This window comes from Oryx dammah, unplaced genomic scaffold (assembly GCF_014754425.2).
Source record: "Oryx dammah isolate SB20612 unplaced genomic scaffold, SCBI_Odam_1.1 HiC_scaffold_7, whole genome shotgun sequence".
NCBI classification, from domain to species: Eukaryota; Metazoa; Chordata; class Mammalia; order Artiodactyla; family Bovidae; genus Oryx; species Oryx dammah.
The window spans coordinates 33,061,013-33,085,365 of NW_024070191.1; the positions used below are offsets into that span (position 1 = coordinate 33,061,013).

General features: G+C 37.2%; 1 protein-coding gene across 4 annotated transcripts in view; it reads left to right on the forward strand.

Annotated features, from left to right (window-relative positions):
• Positions 1-24,353, forward strand: part of LOC120865674 (disintegrin and metalloproteinase domain-containing protein 32-like) — a 188,520-nt gene that overhangs the window by 147,981 nt on the left and 16,186 nt on the right. For all 4 annotated transcript variants that reach the window (XM_040242987.1, XM_040242989.1, XM_040242986.1 and 1 more), the window contains one exon: positions 23,623-23,713. In XM_040242987.1, the coding sequence (XP_040098921.1) occupies positions 23,623-23,713 (91 nt within the window). The remainder of the gene's footprint in view (positions 1-23,622; positions 23,714-24,353) is intronic.

The following is a 24,353-nucleotide window of genomic DNA, read 5'->3' on the forward strand; positions in this document are numbered from 1 at the left end:
GAATTTGTCCATTTCTTCCCCGTTGTCCATTTTATTGGCATATAATTGCTGATAGTAGTCTCTTATGATCCTTTGTATTTCTGTGTTGTCTGTTGTGATCTCTCCATTTTCATTTATAATTTTATTGATTTGATTTTTCTCCCTTTGTTTCTTGATGAGTCTGGCTAATGGTTTGTCAATTTTATTTATCTTTTCAAAGAACCAGCTTTTGGCTTTGTTGATTTTTGCTATGGTCTCTTTTGTTTCTTTTGCATTTATTTCTGCCCTAATTGTTAAGATTTCTTTCCTTCTACTAACTCTGGGGTTCTCCATTTCTTCCTTTTCTAGTTGCTTTAGGTGTAGAGTTAGGTTATTTATTTGACTTTTTTCTTGTTTCTTGAGGTGTGCCTGTATTGCTATGAACTTTCCTCTTAGCACTGCTTTTATAGTGTCCCATAGGTTTTGGGTTGTTGTGTTTTCATTTTCATTCATTTCTATGCATATTTTGATTTCTTTTTTGATTTCTTCTGTGATTTGTTGGTTATTCAGAAGCGTGTAGTTCAGCTTCCATATGTTGGAATTTTTAATAGTTTTCCTCCTGTAATTGAGATCTAATCTTAATGCATTATGGTCAGAAAAGATGCTTGGAATGATTTCAATTTTTTTGAATTTCTCAAGGTTAGATTTATGGCCCAGGATGTGATCTATCCTGGAGAAGGTTCCATGAGCACTTGAGAAAAAGGTGAAACTCATTGTTTTGGGGAGCTGGTCTATTGTATCATTTAAAGTTTGCATTTCTTTGTTAATTTTCTGTTTAGCTGATCTGTCCATAGATGTGAGTGGGGTGTTAAAGTCTCCCACTAGTATTGTATTATTGTTAATTTCCCCTTTTATACTTGTTAGCATTTGTCTTACATATTGTGGTGCTCCTATATTGGGTACGTATATATTTATAATTGTTATATCTTCTTCTTGGATTGATCCTTTGATCATTATGTAGTGGCCTTCTTTGTCTCTTCACAGCCTTTGTTTTAAAGTCTATTTTATCAGATATGAGTATTGCTACTCGTGCTTTCTTTTGGTCTCTATTTGCATGGAATATCTTTTTCCAGCCCTTTACTTCCAGTCTGTATGTGTCCCTTGTTTTGACATAGGTCTCTTGTAGGCAGCATATATAGGGGTCTTGTTTTTGTATCCATTCAGCCAGTCTTTGCCTTTTGGTTGGGGCATTCAACCCATTTATGTTTAAGGTAATTATTGATAAGTATGATCCCATTGCCATTTACTTTATTGTTTTGGGTTTGGATTTATACACCCTTTTGTGTTTCCTGTCTAGAGAGTATCCTTTAGGATTTGTTGGAGAGCTGGTTTGGTGGTGCTGGACACTCTCAGAGTTTTTAACTCTCAGACTTGACCAAACTGAGCCTCTGGTAGTATATCTGTTTCCTGTTCTCGTACTGAATCTCATGGGGATTTCTGCTCCTGGGTTTCCACTCTGATGATTTGTGGTTCTCTGTGTTTGCCTGTCTGCCTCAACCATTTTGGAGGCAGCAGTTTGTTCCATGACCTTTAGTTCTCTGACATAAAAATTTTTGATTTTCAGTTTGTTCTCTTTTTTTACTTGTTAAGATGGAGTAGTGACTTCCAAGCTTCTTACATGCCAGATCATAAAACAGTGTTCTGCTTTTGTTCTCACAAAAATTAAAAAAAACTGTCTCTGCTAGTATAACTGCTGCTGCTGCTGCTGCTAAGTGGCTTCAGTTGTGTCCGACTCTGTGCGTTTGCGACCCCATAGACGGCAGCCCACCAGGCTCCCCCGTCTCTGGGATTCTCCAGGCAAGAACACTGGAGTGGGTTGCCATTTCCTTCTCCAACGCATGAAAATGAAAAGTGAAAGTGCAGTCGCTCAGTCGTGTCCGACTCTTCGAGACCCCATGGACTGCAGCCCACCAGCCTCCTCCGTCCATGGGATTTTCCAGGCAAGAGTACTGGAGTGGAGTGCCATCGCCTTCTCCAGCTTGTATAACTAGAGAGATATAAATTGGGCTTATATAAATGGGAATTGTAGTAAGATACATTTCTGAAGACGAAATAAAGAGTACTTTACTAAAACTTCACAGAAATCTTTCAGTTCAGTGGTAGCTACTCCACTCAATCAATCTTGTATAATTTAAGAGCTTAAAAAATAACAGTAAATAATAAGATTGATAATTTCGTTTCACAAATACTAGATAACTATTTCATGAATTGACTGTTAAGTAGTTTGACATTAAGTGAATTGGCAAGGCAAATTAGCTTTCTATGGGTTGACTTTCAGAAAATTAGCTTAAAGCCAAAAATCACACAACATTAAAATAATAAATATTAGAATAATAAAAAGCAGGTTGCAGTATGAAGACAGTAAGTTAAAAAAACTCACATTTGAATACAAATGTAAAACACTGTCCAAATTAAAATATGTTCTTTCTGTTAATAACTTAAGGGGTCACAGATTTAAATATGCCAACAGACAGGATCAATGAATGAGGTTAATTTGATATTCAAAGAAAGACATTAAACTAGTTGTGTTACCATTGATACACCTACCGTTGTATTGCTTTGTTATTTAGTTGCAAAGTCTTTGATCTGATTCTCTTAGAACCCCATGGACTGTAGCTTGGGGTCTTAAGCTACAGAGAGGTTCCTCTGTCCAAGGGATTTCCCAGGCAAGAATTCTGGAGTAGGTTGCCATTTTCTTTATTTTTTGAAACATCTCTGTGCATGTGATAGCTTATGGTAAACAGTGTTGGATTCTTGATCTCCAAAGAAGATTTAGCTTCAGGACCAGGGACCAGGGACCAGGCTTGATCACTCAAGAGCTTTTGCCTAGCAGAGTTTTATTAAAGTGAAAAAGGGACAGAGAAAGCTTCTGACACAGACATCAGAAAGATGATGGAGAGTGCCCCCCTTGCTTAGTCTAAGCAAGGAAGTTATATACTTTTAAAATTAGTTATTGCAGTAGATCAGAAGAATGTCTCAAGGTTGTAAAAATTTTACTAGACCCACTCCCATAATTTACATTTTAAGATAACAGGATTAGTCAGAAGGTTTTCAGGAAGGAGAAACTGTCCTCAAGCAGGATACATTATTGTTATATAATTCTTACTAAGGAATGTAGAAAAAAATGTTTGTCCTTTCCTCCTCCTTGAGAATTCCAGACCCCTATCTTCTCAAGAGCCCCAGACTCCCTCTTTCTCCTCCTCAGGAATCCCAGACTTCTTATAAACCTGCCTACGAATTGACTCTCTCACACTCACATGTATATTTGTATACATACATATGTGTGTTTGTATACATGCATATGTGTGTTTGTGTATATATATATATACATAAATTCACTGATAGGTTTAACTTTATAATTATACTAGTGTTACCACATTAGTTTCGACTGTTCTGTTGTTACCAATTTATAGTGTTTCATTTGTTTATTCTGGATTCATTTAATCATGTTTCTTTCTTCAAACTCTCATTTTTATTTTTACTTGCTATATATATATATATATATTTATAAACCTACTCTCGGAGAAGGCAATGGCACCCCACTCCAGTACTCTTGCCTGGAAAATCCCATGGACGGAGGAGCCTGGAAGGCTGCAGTCCATGGGGTTGTGAAGAGTCGGACATGACTGAAGCGACTTAGCAGCAGCAGCAGCAAACCTACTCTGCTTCATTTTTCTCCTTCACCCCAAATCTTCTTGAACAATGAATGCTATAAATATTTCTTTGAACACTCTGGCCATGTCAGATAAAGCTTATCTGGAGCCTACATTTGTCCAACAGAACAATTATTGATCTGCTAACAATCTAATCTTACTTCTTCAAATTCATGGACGTTGCTTAAATAAGCAGTACTTCTTCATCATTCAAGACTTTGAAAATTTAGAAATCTAAAGTAGAAAGCAAAAAATTAACCATATTTTTTACAATACAGACGTAACTCTTCTCCTGCAAGCTTTGTTTCTTTGTCCATGTATGTACATGTGTTGTTGTTGTTCAGTAGCTAAGCTAAGTCGTATCTGACTCGTTGTAGCCCCATGGGCTGTAGCACACTAGGCTCCTCTGTCCTTCACTATCTCCTGGAGTTTGTGCAAATTTGTCCATTGAGTTGGTGTTGCTTTCTAACCCTCTCATTCTCTGCCATCCCCTTCTCCTCTTGCCTTCAATCTTTTCCAGCATCAGGATCTTTTCCTTTTCAATGAATAGGCTCTTTGCCTTAAGTGACCAAAGAATCGGAGCTTCAGCATCAGTCCTTCCAATGAATATTCAGGGTTGATTTCCTTTAGGATTGATTGATTTGATCTTCTTTCAGTCCAGGGGAGTCACAAGAGTCTTTTCCAGAACCACAGTTCAAAAGCATCAGTTCTTCAGTGCTCAGACTTGTTTTACGGTCCAGCTCTCATATCTGTACATGACTACTGGAAAAGCCATAGTTTTGACTGACTGGACCTCTGTCAGCAAAATGATGTGTCTGCTTCTTAACACACTGTCTTCCCTGGTGGCTCAGATGATAAAGAGTCTGCCTGGAATGCAGGTGACCAAGGTTCAATCCCTGGGTTGAGAACATCCTCTGGAGAAGGGAAATGGCAACCCACTCTAGTATTCTTGTCTGGAGAATCCCGTGGACAGAGGAGCCTGGAGGGCTACAGTTCATGTGGTTGCAAAGAGTCAGACACGACTAAGCGACTAATACATTCACTTTACAGGTTTGTCATAGCTTTTCTTTCAAGGAGCAAGTGTCTTTTATTTCACGGTTGCAGTCACTGTCCACAGTGATTTTGGAGCCCAAGAAAATAAAATCTATCACTGCTTTCACTTTTCCCCCTTCTAGTTTCCGTGAGGAGAAGGCAATGGCACCCCATTCCAGTACTCCAGGCAATCGCACCCCACTCCAGGACACGACTGAGTGACTTCACTTTCACTTTTCACTTTCATATATTGGAGAAGGAAATGGCAACCCACTCCACTGTTCTTGCCTGGAGAATCCCAGGGATGGGGGAGCCTGGTGGGCTGCCATCTACGGGGTCACACAGAGTTGGACACAACTGAAGCGACTTAGCAGCAGCAGCAGCAGCAGCAGCAGCACCAGTTTCCATGAAATAATTGGACTGGATGTCACGATCTTAGTTTTTTTAATGTTCAGCTTCAAGCCAACTTCTTATAAATTCATTTATTCATTCATTCTTCAAATATGTTTATGTATGTAAATGTGCAGATTTATTCATTGAGTCACTGATTCAACAAAGAAGACTTGGTGCTATCTATAAAGGGAACTAGCAAGCTTTTTAAATCCCACATACTTTCACTCTTAAAAACTTTTCTATGCTTTAAATAGTGCCTCTTGATGAAAGAGGAGAGTGAAAAAGTTGGCTTAAATCTCAACATTCAGAAAACTAAGATCATAGCATCTGGTCCCATCACTTCATAGGAAATAGATGGGGAAACAGTGGAAACAGTGTCAGACTTTATTTTGGCGGGCTCCAAAATCACTGCAGATGGTGACTGCAGCCATGAAATTAAAAGATACTCCTTGGAAGGAACATTATGACCAACCTAGATAGCATATTAAGAAGCAGAGATATTACTTTGCCAACAAAGGTCCAACCAAATCAAAGGCTATGGTTTTTCCAGTGGTCATGTATGGATGTGAGAGTTGGACTGTGAAGAAAGCTGAGTGCCGAAGAATTGATGCTTTTGAACTGTGGTGTTGAAGAAGACTCTTGAGAGTCCCTTGGACTGCAAGGAGATCCAACCAGTCCATCCTAAAGGAGACCAGTCCTGGGTGTTCATTGGAAGGACTGATGCTGAGGCTGAAACTCCAATACTTTGGCCACCTCATGCGAAGAGTTGACTCACTGGAAAAGACTGTGATGCTGGGAGGGATTGGGGGCAGGAGGAGAAGGGGACGACAGAGGATGAGATGGCTGGATGGCATCACAGACTCGATGGACATGAGTTTGAGTGAACTCTGAGAGTGGTGATGGACAGGGAGGACTGGCGTGCTGCAATTCATGGGGTTGCAAAGAGTCAGACACGACTGAGCAACTGAACTGAACTAAACTGAAAATCATTATAAAAAACAATATTTGTACAATTATGTATAATGTATGTCCAGTTGACCGTGGAACCTGCAGATATGGCAGATCAGCTCTCCTATGCACTTTATGCAAAGGAATTTGATATCTGCAGGGGTCATAGAACCAATTCCCCTTGGATTTTGAAGGAGGTCTATAACTTTTTAAATCATTTTCTTATGTTGTGTCATGCGATATTTGGTTCTTCATTATTATCAAAATTTGCTTTGATGTACAAACTTGTATATAAATATTTATAAATATTCTTGCTTTTTCTATAGGATAGATCCCCAAAAGTAGAATTATAGACTGAAAGGGGGTAATTCCTTTTATGATATTAACCTAAAATTTTTAAGTGCTTTCCAATAAGTTTCATAAATTTCCTCTATAGGAACAGGCATATAAAAATGCTTCTTTCATTTCTTCTCAAGTATAAGCACTATTTTTAATATTTGCTAACTTAATACATAAGAGAAGGTTCTTCACTATAAATTTTTTCTTGCTACTTGTAGGAATTATTTTTTAAACGGAAAGATACTTGCTTTACAATGTTGTGTTGATTTCTGCTATACAACAATGTGAATCAACTATAACTATACATATGTCCCTTCCCTCTTGAGCCTCCCTCCACTCCTCCATCCCACTCCTCTAGGTCTTCACAAAGCATTAAGTTGAGTTTCATGTGCTATATAGCTGCTTCCTACTAGCAATCTGTTTTACACATGGTAGTATATGTATGTCAATTCTACTCTCTCAATTCTTCCTTCCTCTTCCCCCTCTGTGTCTACAAGTTCATTCTCGGTCTGTGTGTCTATCCTGCCTTGCAAACAGGTTCATTAGTGCCAATTTTCAAGATTCCATATATATGCATTAATATACAATATTCATTTTTTTCTTTTTGACTTACTTCACTCTGTATAACAAGCTCTAGTTTCATCCACCTCACTACTATGGATTCAAATTTATTTCTCGTTATGGCTGAGTAATATTCCTTTGTATATATGTACTACAACTTCTTTATCCATTCATCCATTGATGGATATCTAGGTTGGTTCCACATCTTAGCTACTGTAAATAGTGTGCAGTGAACTTTGGGGTACATGTGTCTTTTTGAGTTATGGTGTTTTCAGGGTATATGCCCAGTAGTGGAGTTGCTAGGTCATATGGTGGTTTTTTCCCTAGATTTTTACGGAGTCTCCATACTGTTTTCCATAGTAGCTGTATCAATTTACATTCCCAATGACAGTGCAAGAGGGTTCTCTTTTACCCACATCCTCTCCAGCATTTATGTTTGTAGATTATTTGGTGATGGCCATTCAGACTTGTGTACAGTGATACCTCATTGCAGTTTTGATTTGCATTTCCCTAATAAAGAGCTTACTCCTTGGAAGAAAAGCTATGACAAACCTAGATAGCAGTCGAAAAGCAGAGAGCTTACTTTGCTGACAAAGGTCCATTTAGTCAAAGCTGTGGTTTTTACTATAGTCATGTATGGATGTGAGAATTGGATCATGAAGAAGAGTGAAGGTTGAAGAATTTATGGTTTTGAACTTTAGTATTGGAGAAGACTCTTGAGAGTCTCTTGGACAGCAAGGAAATCAAACTAGTCAATGCTAAAGGAAATCAGTCCTGAATATTCATTGGAAGGACTGATGCTGAAGCTGAAGCTCCAGTACTTTGGCCGCCTGATGCAAAGAGCCAGCTCATTGGAAAAGACCCTGATGCTGGGAAAGTTTGAAGGCGGAAGGAGAAGGGGACGACAGAGGATGAGATGGTTGGATGGCATCACCAACTCAATGAATATGGATTTGAGCAAACACAGGGAGGTGGTGAAGGACAGGGAAGCCTGGTATGTTGTAGTTGATGGGGTCACAGAGAGTCGGACGTGACCAAGCGACTGAACAACAACAACAATAATGAGCATGTTGAGCATCTTTTCATGTGTTTTTTGACCATCTGTGTGTCTTCTTTGGAGAAATGTCTGTTTAGGTCTTCTGCCCACTTTTTAAATTGGGTTGTTTGTTTTTCTGGTATTTAGCTGCATGAGCTGCTTGTATATTTTGGAGATTAGTCCTTTGTCAGTTGCTTCATTTGCAATGACTTCCATTCTGAGTATTGTCTTTTCATCTTGTTTAATGTTTCTTTTGCTGTACAAAAGCTTCTAAGTTTATTAGATCTCATTTGTTTGTTTTTATTTCCATTACTCTAGGAGGTGGGTCAAAGAGGATCTTGCTGAGATTTTTATCAAAGAGTTCTCTATGTTTTCCTCTATGAGTTTTATAGTGTCTGGTCTAAAAATTAGGTCTTTAATCCATTTTGAGTTTATTTTTGTGTATGGTGTTTGGAAGCATTCGAATTCCTTTCTTTTACATGCTGTCCAGTTTTCCCAGCACCACCTTTTGAAGAGGCCATCATCCTTTCCCCATTGTATATTCTTGCCTCCTTTTTCAAAGATAAGGTGCCCATAGGTATGTGGGTTTATTGCTGGGCTTTCTTTCTATCTTATTTCATTGACTTATATTTCTGTTTTTGGGCCAGTGCCATACTGTCTTGATTACTGTAGCTTTGTAATATAGTCTTTGAAGTCAGGAAGATTGATTCCCCCAACTCCATTTTTCTTTCTCAGGATTGCTTTGACTATTCAGGGTCTTTGGTGTTTCTATACAAATTGTAAATATTTTTTGTTCTAGTTCTCTGAAAAATTACTTTGGTAATTTGATAGGAATCACATTGAATTTGTTGATTGCTTTGGTAGTATAGTCATTGTCACAATATTGATTTCTAATCCAAAAACATAGTATATCTCTCCATCTCTTTGTGTTCTTTGATTTCTTTCATCAGTATCTTATATGTTTCTGCATATAGGTCTTTTGACTCCTTCAGTTCAGTTCAGTTGCTCAGTCATGTCCGACTCTTTGCGACCCCATGAATCGCAGCATGCCAGGCCTCCCTGTCCATCACCAACTCCTGGAGTTCACTCAGACTTGCGTCCATTGAGTCAGTGATGCCATCCAGCTATCTCATTCTCTGTTGTCCTCTTCTCCTCCTGCCCCCAATCCCTCCCAGCATCAGGGTCTTTTCCAATGAGTCAACTCTTCACATGAGATGACCAAAGTACTGGAGTTTCAGCTTTGGCATCATTCCTTCCAAAGAAATCCCAGGGCTGATCTCCTTCAGAATGGACTGGTTGGATCTCCTTGCAGTCCAAGGGACTCGCAAGAGTCTTCTCCAATACCACAGTTCAAAAGCATCAATTCTTCGGTGCTCAGCCTTCTTAACAGTCCAACTCTCACATCCATACATGACTACTGGAAAAACCATAGCCTTGACTAGACGGACCTTAGTTGGCAAAGTAATGTCTCTGCTTTTGAATATGCTATCTAGGTTGGTCATAACTTTCCTTCCAAGGAGTAAGCGTCTCTTAATTTCATGGCTGCAGTCACCATCTGCAGTGATTTTGGAGCCCCCCAAAATAAAGTCTGACACTGTTTCCACTGTTTCCCCATCTATTTCCCATGAAGTGATGGGACCGGATGCCATAATCTTCATTTTCTGAATATTGAGCTTCAAGCCAACTTTTTCACCCTCCTCTTTCACTTTCATCAAGGGGCTTTTTAGTTTCTCTTCACTTTCTGCCATAAGGGTGGTGTCATCTGCATATCTGAGGTTATTGACATTTCTCCCAGCAATCTTGATTCCAGCTTGTGCTTCCAGCCCAGCATTTCTCATGATGTACTCTGCATATAAGTTAAATAAGCAGGGTGACAATATACAGCCTTGACGTACTCCTTTTCCTATTTGGAACCAGTCTGTTGTTCCATGTCCAGTTCTAACTGTTGCTTCCTGACCTGCATACAGATTTCTCCAGAGGCAGGTCAGGTGGTCTGGTATTCCCATCTCTTTCAGAATTTTCCACAGTTGATTGTGATCCACACAGTCAAAGGCTTTGGCATAGTCAAGCAGAAATAGATGTTTTTCTGGAACTCTCTTGTTTTTTTGATGATCCAGCAGATGTTGGCAATTTGATCTCTGGTTCATCTGCCTTTTCTAAAACCAGCTTGAACATCTGGAAGTTCACAGTTCACGTATTGCTGAAGCCTGGCTTGGAGAATTTTGAGCATTACTTTACCAGTGTTTTTCTCCTTAGGTAGGTTTATTCCTAGGTATTTTATTCTTTTCATTGAAATGGTGAGTGGGATTTTTTTCTTAATTTTTCTTTCTGATTTTTCATTGTTAGTGTATAGGAATGCAAGAAATTTCAATATTAATTTTATATTCTGATATTTTACTAAATTCATTGATTAGCTCTAGTAATTTTCTGATGGTGTCTTTAGGGTTTTCTATGCATAGTATCATGTTATCTGCAAACAGTGAGAATTTTCCTTCTTGTTTTCCAGTCTTGATTCCTTTTATATATTTTTCTTTTCTAATTGCAGTTGCTAGGATTCCCAGAACGATATTAAATAATAGTGGTGAGAATGGGCACCCTTCTCTTATTCCTGATCTTAGAAGAAGTGCTTTCAGGGTTTTACCATTGAGAATAATGTTTGCTGTGGGTTTGTTTTACATTGCTTCTATTATGTTGAGGTAGGTTCCTTCTTTGCCCACTTTCTGGAGTTTTTATCATAAATGGGTGTTGAATTTTGTCAAAAGCTTTCACTGCATGTATGGAGATTGTCATATGGTTTTTATCTTTCAATCTGTTAATATGGTGTATCATTGATCAGTTTGCATATATTGAAGATTTCTTGAATCCTTGGGATAAACCTCCCTTTACCATAGTGTATGATCCATAGTGCATACCATAGTGTATCGTTGGATTCAGTTTTCTAGTATTTTGTTGAGAATGTTTATCTATGATATTGGTCTGCCCACAATTTTCTTTTTTTGCAATATCTTCTGCTTTTGGTGTAAGGGTGATTGTGGCCTCATAGAATGAGGTTGGAAGTGTTCTTCCCTCTGCAATTTTTTGGGTAGTTTGAGCATTTCTAAATGCTTGGTACAATTCACCTGTGAGACCATCTGGCCCTAGGCTTTTGTTTCTTGGAAGATTTTGATCACAATTTCACAGTTTGTGATTGGTCTGCTCATATATTCTATTTTCCCCTTGTTCAGTCTTGGGAGGTTGTACTGTTCTAAAAATTTGTCCATTTCTTTGGGGTTATCTATTTATTGGTATATAGTTGCTCATCGAAGTCACATATGATGTTTTTTTTTTTTGTATTTCTGCATTTCTATTGTAACTTCTTTTTCATTTCTAATTTTATTATTTTGAGTCTTCCCTTTTTTCTTGATGAGCCTGGCTAATAGTTTGTCAATTTTGTTTATCTTCTCAAAGAACCAGCTTTCAGTTGTACTGATCTTTGCTATTTTTTCCCTTCATTTCTGCTCTGATCTTTATGATTTATTTTCTTTTACTAATTTTGGGAGTTCTTTGTTCTTTTTCTAGTTTTTTTTAGGTATATGGTTAGGTTGTTTATTTGATGTTTCTCTCATTTCTTGAGGTAAGATTGTATTTCTATAAAACTCTCTTAGAACTGCTTTTGTTGTATCCCATAGGTTTTGGATAATTGTGTTTTTGTTGTCATTTCTGGGTATTTTTTGATTTCCTCATGGATATCAATGATCACTTTGTTGTTTAGAATTGTATTGTTTAATCTCAGTGTTTGTGTTTTTTACAGTTTATTTCCTATAATTGTTATCTAATCTCCTAGCATTTTGGTCAAAAAAGATATTTGATACAATTTCAGTTTTCTTAAATTTACTGATGCTTGATGTGATGCCTGTGATCTATCCTGGAGAAAGTTCCATGTGCACTTGAGAAAATAGTGCGTTCTGATGTTTTTGGGTAGAATGTCCTTCCCAGGTGGCACTAGTGGTTAAGAACCCTTCTGCCAGTGCAGAGGATGTAAGACACAGGTTTGATCCCTGGGTCAGGAAGATCCCCTGGAGGAAGGCAGGGCAAGCCACTCTAGTATTCTTACATGGAGAATCCCATGGACAGAGGAGCCCGGTGGGCTACAGTCCATAGGGTCACAAAGAGTAGAACGTGACTGATCATGCACCTTCTCTAAATATCAATTAAGTCCATCTGGTCTAATGTGTCATTTAAGGCTTGTGTTTCCTTATTAATGTTCTGTCTGGATGATCTGGTATAAGTGGGATATTAAACTCCCCCACTATTATTTTGTTAATGTCAACTTCCTCTTTTATATCTGTTAGCATTTGCCTTCTGTATTGAGTTACTCCTGTGTTGGGTACATAAATATTTATAATTGTTATGTCTTCTTGTTTTGATTCCTTGATCATTATGTAGTGTTCTTTGTCTCTTGTAGTAGCCTTTATTTTAAAATATATTGTGTCTGATATGAGAATTGCTACTCCAGCTTTCTGTTGATTTCCTTTTGCATGAACTATCTTTTTCCATCCCCCTTCATTATGGTTTTAATTAAGTCTCCTTTGTCTGTTGCTGAGATTGAACATATATTCATGTGTTTAATATTGTGTGTTGATCATAGAATTATCTGTTTCTGCCTTTTACCCATTGGGTTTCTAATTCCATGTGGTATATAAGCTGTAGTGTCATGTATATTATTCATTTAAAAAATATATATATAACGGCTATTTTATTTTATTGATCCAACTATTCTCATCCCATTATAATATTGTTTTACATTTTATAGCTGTTGGTAGAAATCAAAGGTTTATATTGATATGTGTCAAATTTTCTAATTATTCCATTTTAAGTTCAAAATCCATTATTCAAAAATTCCATTATTTATTCAAAATCCTTTGTTATTTTCAGGATAGTTTTATGTCTTCTTTACATGATGTTACACACTCCTTGTTTTAATTATTTACTTGTATCACATAATTTTGTTACTGGTGTGGTCAGAGGTCTTTTTCATTACAGTTACTGTGTGGGAAAGTTAAGAATATTTGCCTATTCATTTTTATTCAGTCAACTTACTAATCTACAGGACATTATTGAAGTTTCTGGTAGACAATTATCTCTTGAAAATAGCGATAAAATTACCCTTTTATTTCTAGTAGCTGTACTTTTAGTTATATATATTGCTTTATTATATTGATGGGAACTTAAAGGAAAAATTAAAATCATAGTGGTTATTTTCTATGTACCTTGGAAGTCATCCTTGCCCTCTGACACAGTGTGTCTCAGATACATCTTGGGTTATTCAGTACCACTTATGTAATCAGTCACTTTAAAAATATATATATAAATTTATCTATTTTAATTGGAGGTTTTGAAAAGCTTTGGTACTTTTGAAAAGGGAATGATACTCAAGACCATAATTAGATCCCTAAGAGTATACACTTTATTTTTTCATGTAAGGACTTAAAACATACTAGAGATACACCGAGGCTATAATCTCCTGTTTTTTAAAAGCAGAATTATCCTTTTCTCAGAGGCTCATGGATTTTGGATGGTATGAAAGAATACATGGATCTTTAATCACACTTTTGCCATAAACAACTAGAAAGCTGGGAAGAAATGTATGAAACAGCAGTTTTCAGATACTAGGTAGTAAGCAGGATAGGGCTTTGTTCCATGAGAGAAGGGAAACAAATGATATGTGATTTCCCTGGTTCTCTTCCTGTTGTCAGATTTTGGACTGCTGTGCCTTGGGTAGACACGGGCTCAGTAGGTTGAAGAGACAGAGATTGGAGTTAAGAGATTAAAGTGGGTAGAATTTTGGAGGCAGAGTTCCAGGGAAGAGGCACTGGTATGCAGAAACAGCTTCAGAAGTTTGCATAGAGGTCCTTATGGGCTTATTGATGAATATCAAACCATACAAGACCAGGCAAAGAATGACAAAACTATAAGCTGAACAATTATCAGTGTTTACAGAAGGCTGGAGTTATTTGAGTTATAGGCAATCAGAGTGAAGCTATTTCTTTGAAAACCTGGGATATTCACTAGAGATCCCAGAAAAATCATGCTTTGCTGCTGCTGCTGCTGCTGCTGCTAAGTTGCTTCAGTAGTGTCTGACTCTGTGTGACCCCATCGACAGCTACCCACCAGGGTCCTCTGTCCCTGGGATTCTCCAGGCAAGGGGGCCCCCCCCCCCCGCCATTCTTCTTTTGTTTTTTTTTTTTTTTTTGCGGGGGGGTGGGGGAGGTTGATTTTGCTTTCTAGAAGGCATCTGGAGGATATTTTCTAGTTGTCACACCAGTGGAGCTTCTGGATAGAGTGGATAGAGGCCCTCACCACCCTGGTTTGGCCAGAAAAACACCCACAGCAAAGAATTTTCTGGCCCCAAATGTCAAAAGTGCTGAGGCTGAAGCTTTGTAGTACAAATAATGTGGATGCACATCCTTTACAGTGACATGGGAAACTTGGTCTTTTGATTCCCATGAGAAAGGGCTACTAATTAAAGACTAAAAAATAAAAGGAATTTGGGGAAAATCTATGCAAGGTATGAACGGGAAAAAGAATACAAATAAGCCAAGACTAGTGATAAAGGAGTGTTGAAAAAATACGGGAAGAGGGTTTTCATACAACTAGTGTATATTTATTTTTGAATGACATAACCACAATTTGTGCATTTCTCATGATGTTTTGAACTCCTAAGGCACTCAGAAAGTGGATCTTTGGATTTTAAAACCAAGAAGTCAGTAAAAGAATGATAGCTCTTATGTGTAGAAGTTATTTTTGGTGTATTGTAGTTGTGAAAGCCTTTAAAAGATAAATGATTAATTTTGCTTTTTTTTTTTTTTCCAAAACAAGAGTTGTAGTTGAAAATGTATGGAGGAAAGGATGTGTCTTATATTCCTTTATTGGATTTTCATTCTTGGCTAACAATCTTGGTAAAAAAAAAAATCCATAGCTTCAGTCCTGGCTGGAAATTAGTCCTGACCTTAACAGGTTTCAGCGTGAGAGCTCTTTAGATATGTGCCTGCTCATTTGTAGTTATCTTTTCTGAGGTATTTCTTTTTCTCTGTGATGTTTGTTTCTGAGTTGTAACAAAGAAATTTCAGTTGAGCTGCATATGGTTTAGCTCCTAGTGTAACAGTTGCCTGAGCCTACTAACATTTATATCCCTGCCTGTAATGATTTACTTAAAAAATCTTTTATTTTGAAATATTTATAGAATCTCAGGAAATGCATATAAATGCACTGAATGATTGACTTTTTTATCACACGGAGCTTCTCATCTGTTACCTGTGAAAAGCATTTTATTCTTATCATTACTTCTAGAGTGACTGTCCTAGTAGTTGAACAAATGACCATCACCTAGAACAAAAATATTCAGGGAATTTGAGAAAACTGAAGGTCCTTGAAAGGTTTATTTTGGGTGAGGAAATAGTCCTATACTTCAGTTAATTTAAAATTAAGGATATTTTTACTTAGTGCTTTGAAACTTAGTGGTTTTCTGTGTACAGTGCTTTTGTCTCCTTAGGTGAGTTTATTCCTAGATATTTAACTCTTTTTGTTGGAATGGTGAATGGGGTTGATTCCTTAATTTCTCTTTCTGATTTTTCATTATTGATATATAGAAATGCAAGTGATTTCTGTGTATTGATTTTGTTAACTTTGCTAAATTCACTGATTAGCCCTAGTAATTTTCTGATACTATCTTTAGGGTTTTCTATGTACAGTATCATGTCATCTGTAAACAGTGAGAGCTTTACTTCTTTTCCGATCTGGATTCTTTTCATTTCTTTTTCTTCTCTGATTGCTGTATCTAGGACTTCCAGAACTATGTTGAATGATAGTGGTAAAAGTGGACATCCTTGTCTTATTCCTGATCTTAGTGGGAATGCTTTCCATTTTTCACCATTGAGAATAATGTTTGCTGTAGGCTTATCATATATGGCCTTTACTATGTTGAGGTAGGTTCCTTCTATGCCCATGTTTTGAAGAGTTTTGATCATAAATGGGTCCCGAATTTTGTCAAAGGCTTTTTCTGCATCTATTGAGATAATCATATGGTTTTATCTTTCAGTTTGTTAACATGGTGTATCAGATTGGTTGATTTGCATATATTGAAGAATCCTTACATTCCTGGAATAAACCCAACTTGATCATGGTGTATGAGCTTTCTGATGTGTTGCTGAATTCTGTTTGTTAAAATTTTGTTGAGGATTTTTGCATCTACGTTCATCAGTGATATTGGCCTGTAGTTTCTTTTTCTGTGTTGTCTTTGTCTGGTTTTGGTAAAAGGGAGATGGTGGCCTCATAGAATGAGTTTGGAAGTGTTCCTTCCTCTGCAATTTTTGGAAAGAGTTTTAGAAGCATAGGCATTAGCTCTTCTCTAAATGTTTGATAGAGTGCTCCTGGGAGCATCTGGTCCTGGGATTTTGTTTTTTGGGAGACTTTTGATCACAGCTTCAATTTCAGCGCTTGTCATTGGGTTGTTCATAATTTTTATTTCTTCCTGGCTCAGTCTTGGAAGATAGGACTTTTCTAAGAACCTGTCAATTTCTTCCAGGTTATCCACTTTATTGCCATATAGTTGTTCATAATAGTCTCTTATAAACCTTTGTATTTCTGCATTGTCTGTTGTAACCTCTGCTTTTTCATTTTTCATTTTGTTGATTTGATTCTTCTCTTTTTTCCTTGATGAGTCTGGCTAAAGGTTTGTCAATTTTATCTTCTCAAAGAAGCAGCTTTTAGTTTTATTAGTCTTTAATATTGTTTCTTTCATTTCTTTTTCATTTATTTGTGCTTGGATCTTTGTGATTTCTTTTCTTTTACTAATTTTGGGGTCTTTTTGTTCTTCTTTTTCCAGTTGTTTCAGATGTAAAGTTAGGCTGTCTATTCAATGTTTTTCTTGTTTCTTGAGGTAGGATTGTGTTGCTATAAACTTTCCTCTTAGGACGGCTTTTGTTGCATCCTATAGGTTTTGAGTTGTCATTTTTTCATTGTTATTTGTTTCTAGAATTTTTTTAATTTTCCTTTCGATTTCTTCAGTAACCTGTTTGTTATTTAGAAATGTGTTGTTTAATCTCCATGTGTTTGTGTTTCTTACAGTTTTTTTCTTGTAATTGATATCTAGTCTCAGAGTGTTGTGGTTGGAGAAGATGCTTGATATGATTTCAATTTTCTTAAATTTACTGAGGTTTGATTTATGACCCAAAATATCTATCTTAGAGAATGTTCCATGTGCACTTGAAAAGAACATGTATTCTTCTGTATTTGGATGCTATGTCCTGAAGATGTCAACGAGATCCATCTCATCTAATATATCATTTAAGACTTGTGTTTCCTTATTAATTTTCTGTTTTGATGATCTGTCCATTGGTGTGAACGGGGTGTTAAAGTCTCCTACTGTTATTGTGTTACTGTCAAATTTCTCCTTTTATGTCTGTTAGTGTTTGTCTTATGTATTGACGTGCTCCTGTGTTGGGTGCATTGATATTTATAATTGTTAGGTCTTCCTCTTGGATTGATCCCTTGATCATTATGTAGTGTCCTTCCTTATCTCTTGTAATCTTTATTTTAAGGTCTGTTTTGTCTGATGTGAGGATTGCTACTCCTGTTTTCTTTTGCTTCACATTTGCATGGAATATATTTTTCCATCCTCTCACTTTCAGTCTATATGTGTCTTGAGGTCTGAAGTGGTTTTCTTGTACACAGCATATATATGGGTCTTGTTTTTGTATCCATTCAACCAGTCTGTGTCTTTTGGTTGGAGCATTTAATCCATTTACATTTAAAGTAATTATTGATATATATATTCCTATTGCCCTTTTCTTAATTGCTTGGGGTTGATTTTATAGTTCTTTTTTCTTGACTATATAAGTCTACTTAGTGTTTGTTGTAAAGCTGGTTTGGTTGCACTGAATTCTCTTGACTTTTGCTTGTCTGAAAAGCTTTTTATTTCTCCATCAGTTTTGAATGAGAGATCCTTGCCGGATACAGTAATCTTGGTTGTAGATTTTTCCCATTCAGTACTTTAAATATATCCTGCCATTCCCTTCTGGCCTGCAGAGTTTCTGCTGAAAGATCAGCTGTTAAGCGGGTGGGGTTTCCCTTGTATGTTACTTGTTGCTTTTCCCTTGCTGCTTTTAATATTCTTTCTTTGTGTTTAGTCTTTGTAAGTTTGATTAGTATGTGTCTTGGCGTGTTTCTCCTTGGGTTTATCCTGTATAGGACTCTTTGTGCCTTTTGGACTTGACTGTTTCCCTTTCCATGTTTGGGAAAATTTCATCTCTTCAAAAATTTTCTCATACACTTTCTTTTTCTCTTCTTCTTTTGGGACCCCTATAATTCTACTGTTGGTGCATTTGATGTTGCCCCAGAGGTCTCTGAGACTATCTTCAGTTCTTTTCTTTCTTTTTACTTTATTCTTCTCTTCAGAAGTTATTTCCAGCATTTTATCTTCCAGCTCACTGATTCATTCTTCTGCTTCAGATATTCTGCTGTTGATTCCTTCTAGATCATTTTTAATTTCAGTCATTGTATGTCTCTGCATGCTCATTCTTTAATTCTTCTAGGTCTTTGTTAATTGATTCTTGAGTTTTCTCCATTTTGCTTTCAAGGTTTACTATCAATTATCTGAATTTTTTTTCAGGTAGCTTGCCTCTTTCCTCTTCATTTATTTGGACTTCTGTGTTTTTAGTTTGTTTCTTCATTTGTGTAGTAGTTCTCTGCCTTTTCATTTTTTAACGTGTTGTGTTTGAGGTCTCCTTTTCTAGGCTTCAAGGTTGAATTCTTTCTTCCTTTTGGTGTCTGCCCTGTAAGATTGATCCAGTGGTTTGTGTAAACTTCTTATAGGGTGAGATTTGTGCTGAATTTTTGTTTGTTGTTTTTCCTCTGATGGGCAAGGCTGAGAGAGGTTGTAATCCTGTCTTCTGATGATTTTGTTAGTATTTTTGTTTTGTTTGTTGTTTAGATGAGAAGTCCTGCACAGGGTGCTATTGGTGGTTTGGTGATGCTGGGTCTTGTATTCCAGTGGTTTCCTTTGTGTGAATTCTCACTATTTGATAGCCCTTAGGGTTAGTTCTCTGGTAGTCTAGCATCTTGGAGTCAGTGCTCCCACTCAAAAGGCTCAGGTCTCAGTCTCAGGAACAAAGTTTCCACAAGTGGTTTGTTATGGCATTAAGTGAGATTAAAACAAATATCCAAAAATGAGAAACCAAAGATGGACCCCAGACAAATGGCAGTTACAAAATCAGACAAATAATAATTGAAATAATGGAATATTCACATATACATATACACCCATGAGCAAAGTCAAAACATTCCAACAACAATAAAGTACAATAGATTGACTCGGTGAATAGCAGAAATAAAAAATTATATTTACTAATTAAGAACAAAACTAACTAAAGCACAAACTGGAAAACAAAACTAAAGCAAAGTGCCAAGTGGGGAATATAGGAATTAAAAGAAAACTAACAAATGCGTTGAGAGGAAAGGAAAGAAAGAAAAGAGAGAAAGAATAGAATGCAAAGTTAAATAGAGGTAGATGAAGAAGATTTATATAAAAGATTAACTGCAAGGGGAAAAGAGCAGTGCAAAAGGCAAACAAAGGAATAAATATAGATAGAATATAATAGATTAAAAAATTAAAAGTTAAAATTATAAAAAAAAGAGGGGAAAAAAAGGGAGAAGAAAGAAAAATGGAATAAAAGGAAAACTCCCTAGAACTGCAAAGGCCCAATGTAGAGGGAGAGGTTAATAACAACAGTAAAAAGTGTGACTGAATATACATATATACATATACACCCATAAGCAAAATAAAAACAGTCCAACAAAAATAAAGGGCAATAGTTTGACCTGGCAAACAAATGGAACCAAAAATTATTTCTACCAGAACAAAAGTAACTAAAGCACAAACCGGAAAACAAAACTAAATCAAGGTGCCAACTGGGGTATAAAGCAATGAAAATAAAACTAACAAATATGTTGAGACTAAAGGAAAGAAAGAAAAGAAAGAGAGAATAGATATGCAAAGTTAAATAGAGGTAGATAAAGAAGATTTATATATATTGAAATTAACTGCAAGGGGAAAAGAACAGTAGGAAAAGCAAACAAAGGAATAAATTTAGAAAAAATAATAATAGGTTTAAAAAATTAAAATTAAAAAGAGAAAAGAAAGGAAAAAGCTGCCCAGTACTGCAAAAGCCCAACAAGGAGGCAGAGGTTTATAACAACAATAAAAAATGTGAATGAGAGGAGAAAAAAAAGCTCAAAAGCTCAGTTAGATTTCAAGTGCCAATAAAATCAACAACTACAAGAGGGGGGGAAGGGAAAAAAAGAGGAAAAATCCAAAATAATCTACAGAACAAGTCAAAACATAAGAATAATAAATGTTTTTCTTGCATCACTGCTGTCAGAATCCTTTCCCTCACTGGGAGTCAAAGTCCACCTCACCTCCCTAGGATGCCCTCCAACACTGTGCTGGTCTCTGGATCTGCTGTGGGGGCAGCTCAGATTCTAATCTGCTCCTACTCCTGCGTGTTCTTGACTCCAGTGTCCACAGCTGTCACAACCAGTGTGTTTTCTTTTGTGGGAGCTCTCAATGGCCTTTTATGTATGTTCCATAGACACAGAGTCTGCCTAGTTGATCATGCAGATTTAATCTGCAGCTTGTACAGCTGGTGGGAGGGTTTTGGGTCTTCTTCCTTAGTCACACTGCCCCTGGGTTTCAACTGCGGTTTTATTTCTACCTCTGTATATCAGTCGTCCACTGGGGTTTGCTCCTGAGGCTGCCCTGGAGGACTTGGGTCTGCCCCAGTGAGGGCCAGGTGTGGAAGTGGTGCAGCTGCTTGGGTTGCAGGGGTTCTGGCAGCACCAGGTACTCAGGAGAGTTGGCGGCTAGGGTACCAGGAAATATAGTGCTCTAAAAAGGTGGATATGGGAAAACTCTTTAATAGTATAAACAATATAGAAGAAATAACGGAGTTAAATCATTATCAACAGATGCTAAAACTAGTGGGTGAAACTCTTATGAGGACCCAGATACTTACATATGTCCATGTTACATAAACAAGTTATCTCCTCCAATGGAAGCATAGTAACTTACAGTGGAAAAAACTTGGAAGACATCACGCAAACGAAGTGATCCAAATGTAACCACACAATATTAGGACAAACTGACAACATGTTCAGCTGGCAAAGTAATGCTCAAAATCCTCCAAGCCAGGCTTCAACAGTTTGGGAACAGTGAACTTCCAGATGTTCAAAGTGGATTTAGAAAAGGCAGAGGAGCCAGAGATCAAAATGCCAACATTTGTTGGATCCTAGAAAAAGCAAGAGAGTTCCAGAAAAACATGTACTTCTGCTTTATTGACTATGCCAAAGCCTATGACTGTGGATCACAACAAACTGTTGAAAATTCTTAAAGAGATGGGAATACCAGACCACCTGACCTGCCTCCTGAGAAATCTGTATGCAGGTCAGGAAGTAACAGTTAGAACTGGACATGGAACAACAGACTAGTTCCAAATCAGGAAAGGAGTATGTCCAGGCTGTATATTGTCACCCTGCTTATTTAACTTATATGCAGAGTACATCATGTGAAATACCAGGCTGGATGAAGCACAAATTGGAATCAAGATTGCCAGGAGAAATATCAGTAACGTCAGATATGCAGATGACACCACCTTTATGGCAGAAAGAGAAGAACTAAAGAGCCTCGATGAAAGTGAAAGAGGAGAGGGAAAAGGCTGGCTTAAAACTTAGCATTCAGGAAACTAAGATCATGGCATCCAGCCCCATCACTTTTGGCAAATAGATGGTGAAGCCATGGAAACAGTGAGAGACTTCATTTTTGAGGGGGAGGGTTCAAAAATCACTGCAGATGGTGACTGCAGCCATGAAATTAAAAGATGCTTACTCCTTGGAACAAAAGTTATGACCAACCTAGATAGCATATTAAAAAGCAGAGACGTTACTTTGCCAACAAAGGTCTGCCTAGTCAAAGCTGTGGTTTTTCCAGTAGTCATGTATGGATGTGAGAGTTGAACTATAGAGAAAGCTGAACGCCGAAGAATAGATGCTTTTGAAACTGTGGTGTTGGAGAAGACTCTTGAGAGTCCCTTGGACTGCAAGGAGATCCAACCAGTCCATCCTGAAGGAAATCAGTCCTGAATATTCATTGGAAGGACTGCTGCTGAAGCTGAAACTCCAATACTTTGGCCACCTGATGTGAAGAACTGACTCATTGGAAAAGACCCTGATTCTGGGAAAGATTGAAGGTGGGAGGAGAAGGGGACGACAGAGGATGAGGTGATTGGATGGCATCACCGACTCGATGGGCATGAGTTTGAGTAAGCTCTGAGAGTTGGTAATGGACAGGGAAGCTTGGTGTGCTGCAGTCAACGGGGTCACACAGAGTAGGACATGACTGAGTGACTGAACTGAACTGACAACATGTGTCTCCTGAGAAAGGCAGTATTATTTCAATGAGATATTGGGTTGGCCCAAAAGTTCATTCTAGTTTTTCTGTAAGACGTTCTAGAAAAGCATGAATGGACTTTTTGGCCAACCCAATATTTCAGAGTAAACACACACACCCACATACACACACACATTACAACATGAAAGTGATATGACAGAAGCTAGGGCAGTGGAAACCGCAAACAGAACACTTTTTTCCATGTACATCTGAGCCATGGAATATAGGAATTAGAATCATGTTGTTAAATTGAGATATTAGAAATTGAGAGGTGTTTTATATCATTTTGAGGAGTAGCATAGCCTAGTGGTCAAGGGCAGAGACTGAAACCAGATTTCTTTGGTTTAAATTCTGTCTCCACCACTTACTAGCCATGTGACTTTTGGCAAGTTAAATATCTATGCCTCCAGGTTATTCATCTTTAGAGTGGGAATAATAATTGTCCCAACCTTACAGGACTGTTGTGAGGATTTAATGAGTAAATCAATGTAAAGGGCTCAGAATGGAGACTCACACATTGCAAGCACCATAAAGCTGTTTCTATCATTAATTAGTTAATTACAAAAATTATCTGATACCCTTGTGGAATACAAAAAACTTTTGCTTAAAAATCAAACAAACAAAAACTAATGAAGTAAATAAACGATCCTGGTCAAGGGCAGTGCTGTGCTGTTAAATGTTTACCAAGTAGCTTGAGGAAGTGTAAAGTCCTCATCTGTGTATACAGATACTTCAGACCACCACATGATGTTACTGAAAATGGAGATGGGAAGAAGTGTACACAGTCCTCCTTGCAAGCTGATGCTGGCTGGCTCTAACACACTGCTGGAATGGTGTCATTTTCAATAGAATTTAAGTAGATGGTTCTGGAACTGCACACTAAGTTTTCAGGTGAACATTTGAAGGTGTTAAGTTTTCCAGATATTTCAAATATTGTGAGCCTCACTTTGTAACTCCTTTCTAGCATGTGTGTGCATCTGTGCATACTTTAGGCTAAGAAACCAAGTATTTGATTTGTAGAATTATCTCTGTAAATAAATAAAAGAAACAAAATTACACTAGATGAAAATATCAGAGTAAGCCTGATGATCCATCAGATAATTTTGCTTTCTATGAGAAAATATTTTTAAATGACTATCTGAATTAAAAAAAAATGATTCTAGGTGTGCACTTCCACGATGATATGCAATTGTACTGGTGGCTACAGCCCTCCAGATTGCACAGTGAAATCCAGAATATCGCCTGAGGAACAGGGCAAGTATCTTTCTCTTATATATCCAGTTAATAGAATTGTCAAATTGCTTGCCTTCACAAAAACATAGTTAGGTTTTTTCCACTTAGAAAGAAACCAATATTTGTAATTAAAAGGTAAACAAATAGGCTTCCAAAAAAAATAGAAACCAATATGCTTTCTTAATCTTGCTTTTTTCCCCCTAATATTAGCTTTTCAATATGACTGAAGCTGAGTATCTTTTAAAATTTTTATTTACTTGTGTCTGACTTTGTCCTTTAAATTATCCTTCAACCCTTTCCCACCTTTATGGTTGATCCTGTTATCTGAGCTCTATATCAGCAACACACCCTGTGTCTAGCACTAATATGTGTCTGTTATAGAAGAAATAAAGGAAGTAGAAGATAAACCTTTAGTCTAAAGGAGTTTTCAGTTTAAATGATAAAAATCTATTAATTGCTGTTAAAGAGATGACAGAGGATGCTAAAACAGTATGCTGTTTATCATGACTTTCGTTTTTGTCATTTATCCACTGATTTAGCAAATATTTCTTGAATTCCTAATATATACACCAGATGCTTATCATATGACACTAGGCATGTACAGATAGTAAAACAAAGCCTCACTCCTCATGGAACTTAAAGAATACCCAGTGCTAATTGC